Raw genomic sequence first — 12,870 nt, 5'->3', positions numbered from 1 at the left:
TAATGAAACAAGTTATATGAATTGTTGAATGTGAAACTGATGATGTGCCCTGTAAACTTTCAGTCAATCCACAATAAAAACCTTAAATTAAAAAAAAAAAATTGATGCATTTGAGTTATGATGTTAGAGGAAAGATGTAAGAGTATTGTGGACTGCCAAGAGAACAAGCATATCTGAGCTGTAAGAATTATAGCCAGAATGCTCCTTAGAAGCCAGGGTGGCCATATTTTGTTTTCATACTTCTGATGTATTATCAGGAGGGACTTGTCATTGAAGAAGGACATCATGCTTGGTAAAGTTGAGGGTCAGTGAAAAAGATGAAGACTCCCAAGAAAGGAATTGGCACAGTGGCAGCAGCGCTGGGCTCAAGCTTAGCAATGATTGAGGATGTCACAGGACGAGACAGTGTTTCGTTCTGTATGCATAAGGTCTGCATGAGTTGGTACCAACTCGACAATATCTAATAACAAGATGGGGCAGATAAAGGAAGGAGATTTTTGGCAGCTACATCAGGAGCTCATTTTGGACCTGTTAAGATTGAGATGCCTGTTAGATACCCAACAGGACAAAAGAGAAGAGGTGTACACTTGAGAGTCATCAGCATATAAATGGTATTCATAGTCAGGAGGGTGGATGAGTGAGTGCAGTAAGAAAACTAAAGAGGTTCAAGAATTGAGCACTGGGCCTGCTAGCATGTAGAAATTGGGAGTGAGGGAGACACTGAGGAGGAAACAGCAAAGAAGTCCGAGAAGGAATGAATAGAGAAGTAAGAAGAAAACTAGGCAATTATGATATCCTGGAAGCCAAGTGAAGATAGGTTTTCAAGGATAAGAGAATCATTTGTACCAAAGAATGTTACCAGATCTAAGTTAGTTATGGACTGAGATTTAAATGTTGGATTTACAATGTAGACAGTACTGACAATCTTTTTGAAAACTTATTTAATAGGATACTGAGGGATGAAAAAATGGGAGATGAATTGAAAAGATACGGATATATATTTAGAGTTTTGCTATAAAAGGCAGGAGAGAAATAGGTCAGTTCTGAAGGGTTCAGGTGGGTGAGAGAGGGGGTACTAAGATAAAACAGAAGCAAATGTCAGTGGGTCAGCGAATGGACATTTGTACACTTTACCAGGACCTCTCTGGTTGCTGAGTTGAGAAAACACTAGTAGAGTATACTCTTATTCTGAGTCAACAATAGTGGCCAAATTCCATGTTTTTTTTCACATGCCAGGTACACCCATGGATGAGTCAGCAAGGAGTCTGGTTATATACTAAAAGAAAGATTCTTTGGTTGCCATGGGTGGGAAGGAGAGGAAAGTAATTCACAGGTTAGGGGTTAGATACATGTTATCTCAGGTGATGGGGAGGGCAGTACACATAAAGAGTTGTTGTTGTTAGGTGCCATCAAATCAGTACCAACTCATAGCAATCTTATGTACAACAGAATGAAACACTGCCCAATCCTGGACCAACCTCACAATTGTTGCTACGTTTGAGCCCATTGATGCTGCCACTGTGCCAGTCCATCTCATTGGAGGTCTTCCTCTTTTTCTCCGATCCTCCACTTTACCAAACATGATATCCTTCTCCAGGGACTGGTCCCTTCTGACAATATGTCTGAAGTATGAAAGATGAAGTTTGGCCACCCTGGATTCCAGAGAGCACTCTGGCTGTATTTTTTCCAACACAGATATATTTGCTCTTTTGGCAGTTCATGGTACTTTCAATATTCCCTTACAAGTAGAGGGAGGGTGGTAAATGAACAATGAAGATAGGGAAAGAGTTAGGGAGGTATGCATGGGCTAAATGGGATAGACGTAAATAGTGATTTATAAACAACCTTGGAACAACAGTGTTCTGTGATTTGGATGTTTGACTGTCTTGTGGATATTTGTTTCCCCTGCCTACTATTGTAAAATAGACATATAAGTGTGATAGAAAGGAATATCAGGAATTATGATTATGGATTGCTTGTAAGCCTGTCTTCAGCCTATAACTGATTGTTGTTGTTAAGTTCTGTCAAGTCAATTCTAACTCATAGCAACCCTGTATAGGGTTTCTGAGGAGGGGCTGGTGAATAAGAGCCTCTGACCTTATGGTTCAAGCCAACCTTGCAGTCCAGTGCATTATCCCACAACACCACTAAATTTCCCCAGGGAAATAGGCTTCTTGTAAAGCCTTTGTAGAGTATGGGGCCTTAGATAGAATCTTGAAGCCCACCCAGAACCTTTTGATGTGGGACATTTCTACTTGAAAAACCAACCCAGACCAATCCAGAATGGGTTGCAGGCCAACCCAGTATGGCTGGGAGAACAGAAGATTCTAATAGAAAGAAAGACCAACAGAGAAAAAGCAGACTGTTAGGCTGTTAGAATACCAAGCAAGCTGTTTTCTCTGGAGGCAGCAAGGCAAGAGAAGTTATCCCATCAGGGAAAACCCCTCCTAAGACTGAAACTCAAAGAGATCGCCCACGAGCAGTCTAGTATGCTTGCTGGTGACTACTCTGATCAGCTTGTGAGTAGCAGTGGGGGAAATGCAGCAGTGAAGACATGGGCTGAGTTTGGCCATGTTCCATTGACACCATTTGGCCTTGAGATGAGAGAGAGAAGAGTCAGGGCTGGCTAGTCTGAAGTTTAGGGAGATGTGTGAACTCCTGAGCCCATGGGCCTTGACCTAACTACTTAGGACTAGAGCTGAGAATGAAGCAGCCAATGGGTCTGAAGTGTGGGGAGGTGTGTGTGTGAACTCCCAAACTTGAAGCTAGTACCCATTTGACCTAGCTTGGATGGTTAGCTGACCCAAACACCATCAGATGAAGATAAACATGCTTGATACTGTGAGCAATTATAAACTGCTACAATTTGATGAATTGGACCCATGCTTATAGATGCAGTTGCTTAAAATTCTAATTGAAATGGAAGGATTCTTCATATCAAGGATCAAACTTGTTTTCTCAGTGCACTGGGTTGATTGTTGTTGTTGTTATGTGCCATGGAGTCATTCCGAGTCATAGTGACCCTGTACAGGGTTTCCGAGGCTGTAAATATTTACAGGAGCAGAAAACCTCATCTTTCTTCTGTAGAACAGCTGGTAGTTTTGAACTGCTGTGAGGTTAGCAGCCCAATTTGTAAACATTTCGCTGCCAGAGCTCCTTGCACTGGGTTGATAGAAATGGGTAATTTAGATATTGATAGTAAAAAATGGGGAATATAAAGGCACAAAGTACTGGCTTACAAGCTTTCATGAGCGTGCTTATTTTCAGAATGAGGGGGTATCCTCATAATGTAGAATCCCCACTGAATAGTTATCCTCTTTTCCAAATCAATCTAGCAAAAGAGAATTGAGAATGATGGTGACAGGATTTTATGATTCAATTTAATTCTTATCAGGGTTAATTGTGATTGTTACAACTATAATAGTAAAAGATGTGTAACTAAAAGGAGGGGAGAAGTTAATTTTTCATTTCAGGAATGGAGGATCCCAGGACCATCAAGAAGGAAGAGTATAAGTGGAGCATGAGATCCTACCTAGGAAAGTGGTGACAGCAGAGATGGTGGCAAAGGGGAAGGCATGGAGAGAGAGCAGCCTGGGTTCTAAGCCCATGGACTGAGAAAGGCTGTGTGCCTAAGGGCAGGTAGCTGGCTTGCAAAATGTGTTCTTTAGACATTTAAATGAATATATATTTTTTGTTTTGTTTATGTGTACATCTAATATTTTTACTTTGTTTATTTGTGAAAAATAAGATGTAAAAGGGAAGCAACAGGGAGTAAGCAGAATAATTGTTGTTGTGGGGGGGAGTATAAACATATAGGTGAAGCAAAACATCTGATTGATTGAAAATAAAGCTGATGATCTTGTCAACCTTCATTCAATTCACAATAAAAAGTTTTGAAAAAAAGTCAGGTCATCAGAACAAGAAGCAGAGCTAGAGCTTACACAGGCTATTATCAGTAGCATAATGGAGACAAGTACCGGAACATCACTCCTTGCCGATAGTTCTATCACAAAACTGAACCTTCTACCTTCAAACTGGAAGTGGTGTGAGGACACTGCTGGCTTTCATGCCCTGAACCCTCTCTTTCAAATTAATTATTAGTTCCAGTTTTTTATGCAACCCCCAAATGGGTAAAGATCATAGTTTATTCTCAGGAAAAGAAAAATAGAGGAAGAGGGATGAGGTAGTTTATTTTAGTCCTCCTCTAGAGTAGGAAAGGTAATCCACAAAGAAAAAGATCATTTCAGTGAGCACTGTGCAGCTGCTAGCTTTCAGCTTTCATTTCATTAAAGGTCACGATAAGGGAATATTATTTTATTATGACACATCCTATTTGGAATTCCCCTGGGCAATTTGTTCCACTCCCTTAGTCATCTCTAAGTAGCTCATTTTTCTAGCCAGAATGCACTGTGACTGCTTGGCTTTGTTAGTAACCCTTTTGGAAGGCTTCTCTTGACTTCCTTAACCATCTGGCCTCATTGCATCTGTGTTCTAACTTCTTCCCAGGAAAGGGTGCTTTGGGAAGCACTCGGGGCTCTGTTTTGCTTGTTTCAATGCAGTGTCTGTGCCCATGAAACTCAGCATGTAAATTTAACTTCAAGAGGGTTTGAGTATTCTTAGGATGAGGGGAATCGTTAATGTTCCCCGTGAAACACTCAGGATGGGTTCAAGGTCATGTGACAGGTAAGGGGAAATAAGTGAAAATAATTTGAGAATGGAAAATTTCTTGTAAAGGGGAATGTGAACTAGCAGATCTACTTAAACTGTAATGGTATGGGAAGCTTTGATGCTACATTTTCAAGGAAACATTTACAACATTATGTCACAGCGATACTCAAATTCTCACCACTTTCCTGTTTCTTAACCCTCATGATTTCTCTTAGGGCTGTGACCCTTCCACAACCCACATAACTGCTGCTTTTTCTTTGTCTGTTTCCCAAGAGTAAAAGGAAGAGTATGGAATGGAAACATCCTCAAACGTCAACCAAGAAAATGTTCAAAAGTCAACCATCAGCTGGAAAATTGATACTTAGAGTTTCCTGGAACTCTCAAGGGCCAATATTGGAACACTATCAGGAAAAAGGTTTAACAATCAGCAATGCTCATTATAGTGAGATGCTCATGAAAAAGCTGAAGCCTAAACTTCAGGTTAAATGCAGAGGACTGCTATCCAAGAGTGTTGTGATCTTGCATGACAATGCAAGTCTGCACACCTCTGTCCACACTATTGACACTCTGCACAAACTTTGGCTTGAGGTATTAAAGCATCCTCCCTATACTCCTGATCTTGATCCATAAGACTTTCACTTGTTTTGTCCTCTAAAGCAGCCCTTCGAGGATGAAAATTCATCTCTGATGAAGAAGTGCAGATAGCAGTGCATTCGTAGTTCACAGCTCAGCCTAAAACATTTTTTAGTAAGGGAATATGAAAGCTTGTAGACAGATGGACCAAGTGTATTGAAAAGCAAGGAGATTATGTCAAAAAATTATGTATTTGTCTTTTCTAAAAGTTGATTAAAATAAATTCTACAGCCAGAATGCAGGTAATTGTTGACTCACCCTCATACACCTATGATGAAAATGAATATTGGGAATTATGATTACAGAGGGCTTGTAAGCCTGCCTTCAGCTTATACTTGATTGGATATGCTAAAGGAGGAGTTAGAATTTGCCCCACCTTCAGAGTTGGTATATTTGCTTTTGAAAAGACATACACACCAACCCAGAACTGCTGGGAGAATAGGAGATTCATGCCAAAAAAAGTGAACTGTGTGGCCCTTTGAGTTTCAAGCAAATTGTTTGCCTTGGAGACATCAAGTCAAGAAAAGTATGTCCATCAGAGAAACCCCTTTCTAGGACTGAAAGTTAAAGGGAACATGGTGGTGGTGTGGTTGTGTGCTGTGGAGTTTTTTCCAACTCATAGTGTCCCTGTATAGGGTTTCTGGGGCAGTAAATCTTTACAGGAACAGAAAGGTTTATCTTTCTCTGCCTGAATGGCTGGTAGTTTCTATCTGCTGACCTTGAGGTTAGCAGCCTGACTTTTAACCACTACACTACCAATTTCTTAGAGATTATGTATATAGTTTATAGGTTTCAAGTTGACAGAGGGTGGACTGTGATAATTAGGGTTTTGTGTCAACTTGACTGGGTTGGCGGAGCAGCCTATCAATTGAAAGGATGCTTTCTTGGGTGTGTGGCCTGCTCCCAATATAATGGACATACAGAAAAAGCATGCTTTCTTCTTCTGTTGGGGACCTGGGACTCTATAATTATGAGCCATTACCTTGATACAAATTTCTCTTTATATATGTGTATGTGTATGTATATATATACACATACACATATAAGTTTCACTGGTTTTGCTTCTTTAGAAAACCCAGCCGAAGATATCCACTGCTGTAGAGTCGATTACAGTCCATGATGACCCCATAGATTATCGAGTAGGGTTTTTTTCCATAGGTTTTGTCTGCTATAATCTTTATGTAAGAAGAATGCCTTTCTTTCAAGCCTTTCTAAGTAGCTCAGATTCCTTGAATGGTCAAATTTTAAGTTACAGTGAAATACTAATTCCAATATTAATTGTCTTTCAGATTCCATTGTAATTGGATTTTGGGTTGGTCTTGCAGTCTTCGTGATTTTCATGTTTTTTGTGCTGACCTTGCTGACCAAGACAGGAGCCCCACACCAAGAGTAAGTTTGGGCTGTTCCTAAATGCCTGTTAAGTCCATCAAGGAAGGAAAGAAATGAACCAGTACCCAGGCCTGAGGTTGCTTCCAATGGATGAAGAAGAGGGGCTGGCTATGGATTTGCTGCTGGACCAGATATCTGTGGAGCAGAATCCAATCCTGCCTTCCTCCTGGCTCTCTGACCCACAAATGTCTGGGTTAAGGGGAAAGTTCTGCCCATTACTGAGCTTATCCAGGTATTAAGTTCTAGAAAAAATATCTAAATGCAAATATATTAAATGAAAGTAAAACACCATTTTATTGAGACATATGGATACATGGTGGTGGTTGGTTCTGACTCATAGCGACCCTGTATAGTGTTTCTGACACTAAATCTTTACGGGGGCAGAAAGCCTCATCTATTATCTCCCACTGAACAGCTGGTAGAATCAAACTGCTGACCTTTTGGTTAACAGCCCCACTTGTAATTCACTATGATACTAGGGCACCTTATATGAACACGTAGTGGTGATAGTGGTATGCAGTGGAGTCGGCTGGACTCATAGCAACCCTGTATAGGGTTTCTGAGACTGTAAATCTTTATAGGAACCTAAAGGAGCTCTGGTAGCGTAGTGGTTACGAATCAGGCTGCAAACCTTAAGGCCAGCAGTTCAAAACTACCAGTTGTTCCACGGGAGAAAGAAGAGGCGTTCTGCTCCCGTAAAGATTTACAGCCTCGGAAACCCTGTACAGGGTCGCTATGGGTCGGAAACGACTCGACGGCACTTAACAACAACATGGATACATAGGGTTGAAAATCTCTTTAATAGCCAACAAAAAACATGAACTTTGCTTTTCCTCTCTTCGTGTCCTCATAAACATCTGTACCCGTGTTTGCTTTTATTATATTGGTTCAGCGAACTTTTTATGGTGTGCATTGTAACAGTAGTCAGAAAATCTGAGGACAAGTTTGGATTACAGCACATTTTGTAGAATGGTCAGGGAATGACAACACCCTATTATCTATTAAGATGGTTTTGTTTGATGTTGGAGGCAGATGATTTTAGGGATGAGAACACCTTAGCACAAAACAAAATGTGACTTTGTTAAGGCATCATGGTAATTGATCCTGGGTAGCTGAAACTTGCATTTCCAGTCTTCCAACTGGCAGTTCAGTCAGACTATTAGATGGTCTTGCTTTTTGATAAAGGTTTTGAGTGACTTCAGTCAGAGAACAGTGGTCATCATAACCCTATATGTGTCTCCCAAGGTCAAAAAGAAAATCTAACTTAACATAACAGCTGGGTCAACTGTCATGGCCATGCTTGACATGCTTTTATACAGAGTCTGACAAAGTAAAATACAGCATTTGGTTGCAGTAAAACGTAATAAAAATGAAAAAAAAAAATCAGATATGTGGAAAACCCTCTAATGGACCCATTTAAAAGGCTTTTAGATCTTAGTACACTTGACATTTATTTGGTAGAAATTTTCTTGTGAAGCAGACTAATTTTTTCCATATAAACCAACTTTAATATAAAACACTGTTTGTGATAATTAGGAGTGAGGGAAAGAATGATAAATCATTGAGAATTAATAATAAGAGTGAACTAAATAAGTGTTTACTATATGCCAGGGACTAATAACTTTCTCTATATATAATCTCACTAAATCCTCACAAAAAGATAAAGTAAACCTTATAATTGTTCTCATTTTACAGATAGAAAAAAAATAGCTGAGGCAGCTGTCTGCAGTTTCACAGATAAAACCCTGTAGAGCTAGGCTTCAAACTAAAGTCTCATAAGTTCCTGTTCTTACCAATGGTATTACCATGTCATATTTGTCATTTTAAATCTCTTTCCTCTATTGAACAAGAGATCTTAGCAGGCAGCTAGGGTTTTTTCTGTATTTCTTTTACTTAGTGGATCAAGCATGGGCCCTGAAGTAAAACAGTTCCAGGTTTACTTATTGAGATTCTGGGCTCAATTCTCAATCTGTGTTTGAGGTTTCTTATTTGTAAAAATAAAGTAGTGTCTACTTCCTAGGATTATTGTAAGGCCTCTGTGAGATAACTCCTGTAGAACTGCTGGCATAAGAAGTTAGGCTTACAGTGTCAATTCAGCAAAGCCTAGTGTACCTGTTCTGTGCTGGCAGGAGACGAGAAGGGTCTGGGTAAAGAATGGGGTGATTGTGGTATGCCGTCGAGTTGGTTCCGACTCATTGCGACCCTGTGTAGGGCTTCTGAGGCTGTAAATCTTTACAGGAGCAGAGAGCCTCATCTTTGTCCCTCAGAGCAACTGGTAGATTATAATTACTGACCTTGTGGTTAGCAGCCCAGTTTGTAATCAATCCACTGGGCTTCTTTGGGTAAAGTGTAGGAAGGAAAGTATTAAGAAACCCATTACCTCATGGCTTATCCAGGCCCTAAACATTCACACTGTGTCTGCACTTGTTCAAGTGTTGCCTCATTCTCCTCTAGTTTCAGCTTGTGTGCATCTCAAGTTGAAATGAGACATATGTAGAAAGATGGCCAAGTAGAAAATGCTAGTGATGGCTAGGAAGAAAACGACCATGTCTGAATGCTGATAGCTTTACATATCAGACTGTCTTGATCGCTTGTTAAAAAAAAAAGAAAAGGGAAAACAGTTCCTCAGTTAGGATATCAGGCAGATGCTTTGTGAATATACAACTCAGATACTCCGGTTAAGGAACCTGATCAAGTCTGGGAGCTCAAATATATGGTTCAATGCTTAATCTACAAGTTAATTCTTTATCTCCATGGAATCATCTCAGGACAGGACAGAGCGGTTCCATGATGTCTTGTCATTGCTGTTACATGTAAAGATTATTCATATCCCTAAATAGTAGTATGACACAGGATGGCAGATACACAGCACTGGCCATCACTAATTAATTCTGTCATCTTTTTGGTTTAGCCAATCCTTGACCTCAGAGTCTTTTTCAGAACAACTCCAGGCAACTGACCAGGAGTCAATCACTTTTTTTTTTTTTTTAATGGATTGTTCTTGTTGTCAAGTGCCATCAAGTCAGTTCCGACATATAGATTTCAAGGAGTGACTGGTGTGTTTAAACCACCAACATTGTGGTTAGCAGTCTGGCGCTTATCCTACAGTGCCACCCAGGATAAAGAGCACATATTTGACATCCCTGGCTGCACTTTCCTTTAACAGTGTTGAATGGCAGGCATTGCCATCCTTTCCACTGCACAGATCAAATGACACTACAATAAAATGGGCCTAATGTTTTTTCTGAAGTTTTCCATTTGCAATCACGGTAGGGTAAGAACTTTGGTTCTGGAGTGACTGACTGTTTCATGGCTCTGTTAAAGGAGGGATGAGTAGTAGGCTGGAATAGGCTATAATGCTAGACTATTGAATGATGCGGGAAGTATCAAAAGAAGATGGAAAGAATACACAAAGTCACTGTACCAAAAAGAAATGGTCAATATTCAACCTTATCAAGAGGTAGCATATGATCAAGAGCCAGTGATACTGAAGGAAGAGATCCATGGTACATTGAAGGCATTAGCAAAGAACAAGGCTCCAGTAATTGATGAAATAAATACACATTGAAATCTTTTAACAAACTGATGAAGGCACTTACTCATCTATGCCAAGATAGTTGAAAGATAGCTACTTGGCCAACTGATTGGAAGAGATCCATATTTGTGTCAATTCCAAAGAGAGGTGACCCAATTTTGCTAAAGATAATTCAACTGATTGACTGAGGCATACACACATTATGGAAGGCAAGCTGCTTTATTTGAGACTAGTGGATTTAATCACATGTTAAACTTTATGTAATGGGCTCAACCATAGCAACAGTTGTAAGGATGGTGCAGAACTGAGCAGTATTTCCTTCTGTTATAACAGAATAGGGTCACTATGAGTCAGAACTGACTGGCGAGCATCTACCAACAACGATTACTTTATAACAGCAATTAGACTAGTGTTGAACCAAACAAGGCACAAACCAGCTATGTTGACACATAAACTTATCTGTCACACACACCTAGAGACCATGAGGCGTGAGAACAGAGTGGATGGCCTTGAGAGTATCTGTACAGTCTCAGGGAGGAGGGGTAGGGAAAGGACCTCGGAAGTGGGGGCTGTATGCCCACTGTCCTGACCCAAATGCTCTTGGTTCTGGTTCCTTAGTTCTTCAGCGTGGGTAGTCAATGCACCCAATTCTTAACTCTGAGAAAATGTAGACCGTGTTATACATTGTGTTTTCGGATCTGTTTTCACACTCAGATGATGGCCCAGACTATTATTCATTGCTTCTTGTTCCTGGAATTGAGAGTAGTCTGGCCCCAGAATGTTAACCAAGCTTTTCCAAACACTCTTAAGTCCCTGTTTTTCCTAGGTGACATTTTAGCTTATTGGTCATAGGTTGTTGACACACTGAGATCTGCCCTAGAATATATTTTAAATATTAGTGAAGTGACAATTAGGGGGGAATCACTTGAAATACAAAAAAGACCATTTTAAATCAACATTAGCATAGAAGTCTTCAGAGTGTAAGACCTATATAAATCACTGATTTTAGCTGACAATGAGATTTGTTAGCCAGGTTTATCACTAAAAGTAATAAATCAGACTTCTGAGAAGAATTCTTTGCCTGATGTAAAGAATTCTATATATGTAAAGAATAATGATGTAAAGAAATCTGGATCTGTCTCCTACTATCTAATCATGGTAGGAGACAGATCAAGATTAAGGCCCTTCAGCTAGTTGGATTACAAAGCTTCTAGGATGAATTACCTGTGAGATCCAGGTGACCCTTAGCAATCCAGAGGTTAGTGATATATGACAAGATTTTCTAGCCCTGTAAACTGACTGGTGTGGCGCTGTGGATTAGCGCTGGACTATGAAACACAAGGTTGCTTGGCAGTTCAAGCTCACCAGCTGCTCCTTGGAAATCCTATACAGGGCTGCTATGAGTTGGAATGGACTCAATGGCACTTAACCAACTGAATCCATGCTCTCCCCTGCCTCCTAAAAATTTGGTCATAAGTACTTTAGACTGAGTGACAATGGGATGAAAGAGATTTAATAAAAAGATCATGGTTCACTGAATATATACTTCAGAACCTAATTTTTGCTGATTCTAGTCTTGATTCTAAAATGTGCAGACATGATTCATGCCCTTAGGGAGTCACTGTTTGAGCATGAACAACCCTTATACAAGTCTAGAGAGAATGGTGATTAAAGTAGATGGGCTATTAGATTATTCAGTTTACCTGTACTTTTTCTTTCATGTATTCTTTGAAATGCTATCCATAGTCATGATCCACACAGTCAAATTCCTTTGTGTAGTCAATAAAAGCACAACTAAACATCTTTTTGGTATTCTCTGTTTTCGGCCAAAATCCATCTGATGCCATGATGATACCCCTCATTCAATATTCTCTCTGAATCTATCTTGAATTTCTGGTAACTCCTTGTCATTGTACTACTGTAACCATTTTTTAATTACCTTCAGCAAAATTTTATTTGCATATGATATTAATTATTGCTTGATGATTTCCACATCCCACTAAGTCTCCTTCCTTTAGATCAAGCATAAATATGGATATTGTACAGTTGACTGGCCAGGTAGCTATCTTCCAAGTTTCTTGGCATAGGTGACTGAGGGCCTCCAATGCTGCATCAGTTTGTTGAAACATTTCAATTTGTATTCCACCAAATTCTGAGTCTTGTTTTTCATCAATGCCTTCAGTACAGTTTACACTTCTTCCTTCAACACCATTGTTAATTGATTATATTCTACCTCTTGAAATTGCAGAACATCAATCAGTTATTTTTGGTTCAGTGACTCTGCGTATTCCTTCCATCATTTATGGATGCTTCCTGCATTGTGCAATATTGCGCCCATGTTGTTGCTGTTTTTAAGTGCCGTACAGTTGGTTCCAACCCATAGCAACCTTATATAGGGTTTCCAAAGAGCACCAGTTCACACTGACTTTGCAATCCAGTGCATTATCCTACCACGCCACACCAGGACTCTATTTTTCCCATAGAACACTTCAAAACTTCAATACTAGATTGTTGTTGTTGTTGTCAGGTGCCATCGAGTCGGAACCGACCCATAGCGACTCCATGCACAGCAGAACGAAACAATGTTCGATCCTGGGCCAACCTCACCACCGCTGCCACCCCCGAGTCCATCAATGATGCCACCT

The 12,870-nt window shown here is 40.0% G+C and overlaps 1 protein-coding gene across 1 annotated transcript in view; it reads left to right on the top strand.

Moving 5' to 3' along the window:
* The window catches only part of MRAP2 (melanocortin 2 receptor accessory protein 2), a 27,830-nt gene that overhangs the window by 8,584 nt on the left and 6,376 nt on the right, over nucleotides 1-12,870 (top strand). Inside the window, exon 2 of the mRNA XM_006870648.1 lies at nucleotides 6,591-6,690. Within this exon, the coding sequence (XP_006870710.1) occupies nucleotides 6,591-6,690 (100 nt within the window). The remainder of the gene's footprint in view (nucleotides 1-6,590; nucleotides 6,691-12,870) is intronic.

The sequence above is a fragment of the Chrysochloris asiatica genome, unplaced genomic scaffold (assembly GCF_000296735.1).
Source record: "Chrysochloris asiatica unplaced genomic scaffold, ChrAsi1.0 scaffold00146, whole genome shotgun sequence".
NCBI classification, from domain to species: Eukaryota; Metazoa; Chordata; class Mammalia; order Afrosoricida; family Chrysochloridae; genus Chrysochloris; species Chrysochloris asiatica.
The sequence above is the reverse complement of the archived record's forward strand: the minus strand, read 5'-3'. Positions and strand labels throughout refer to the sequence as shown.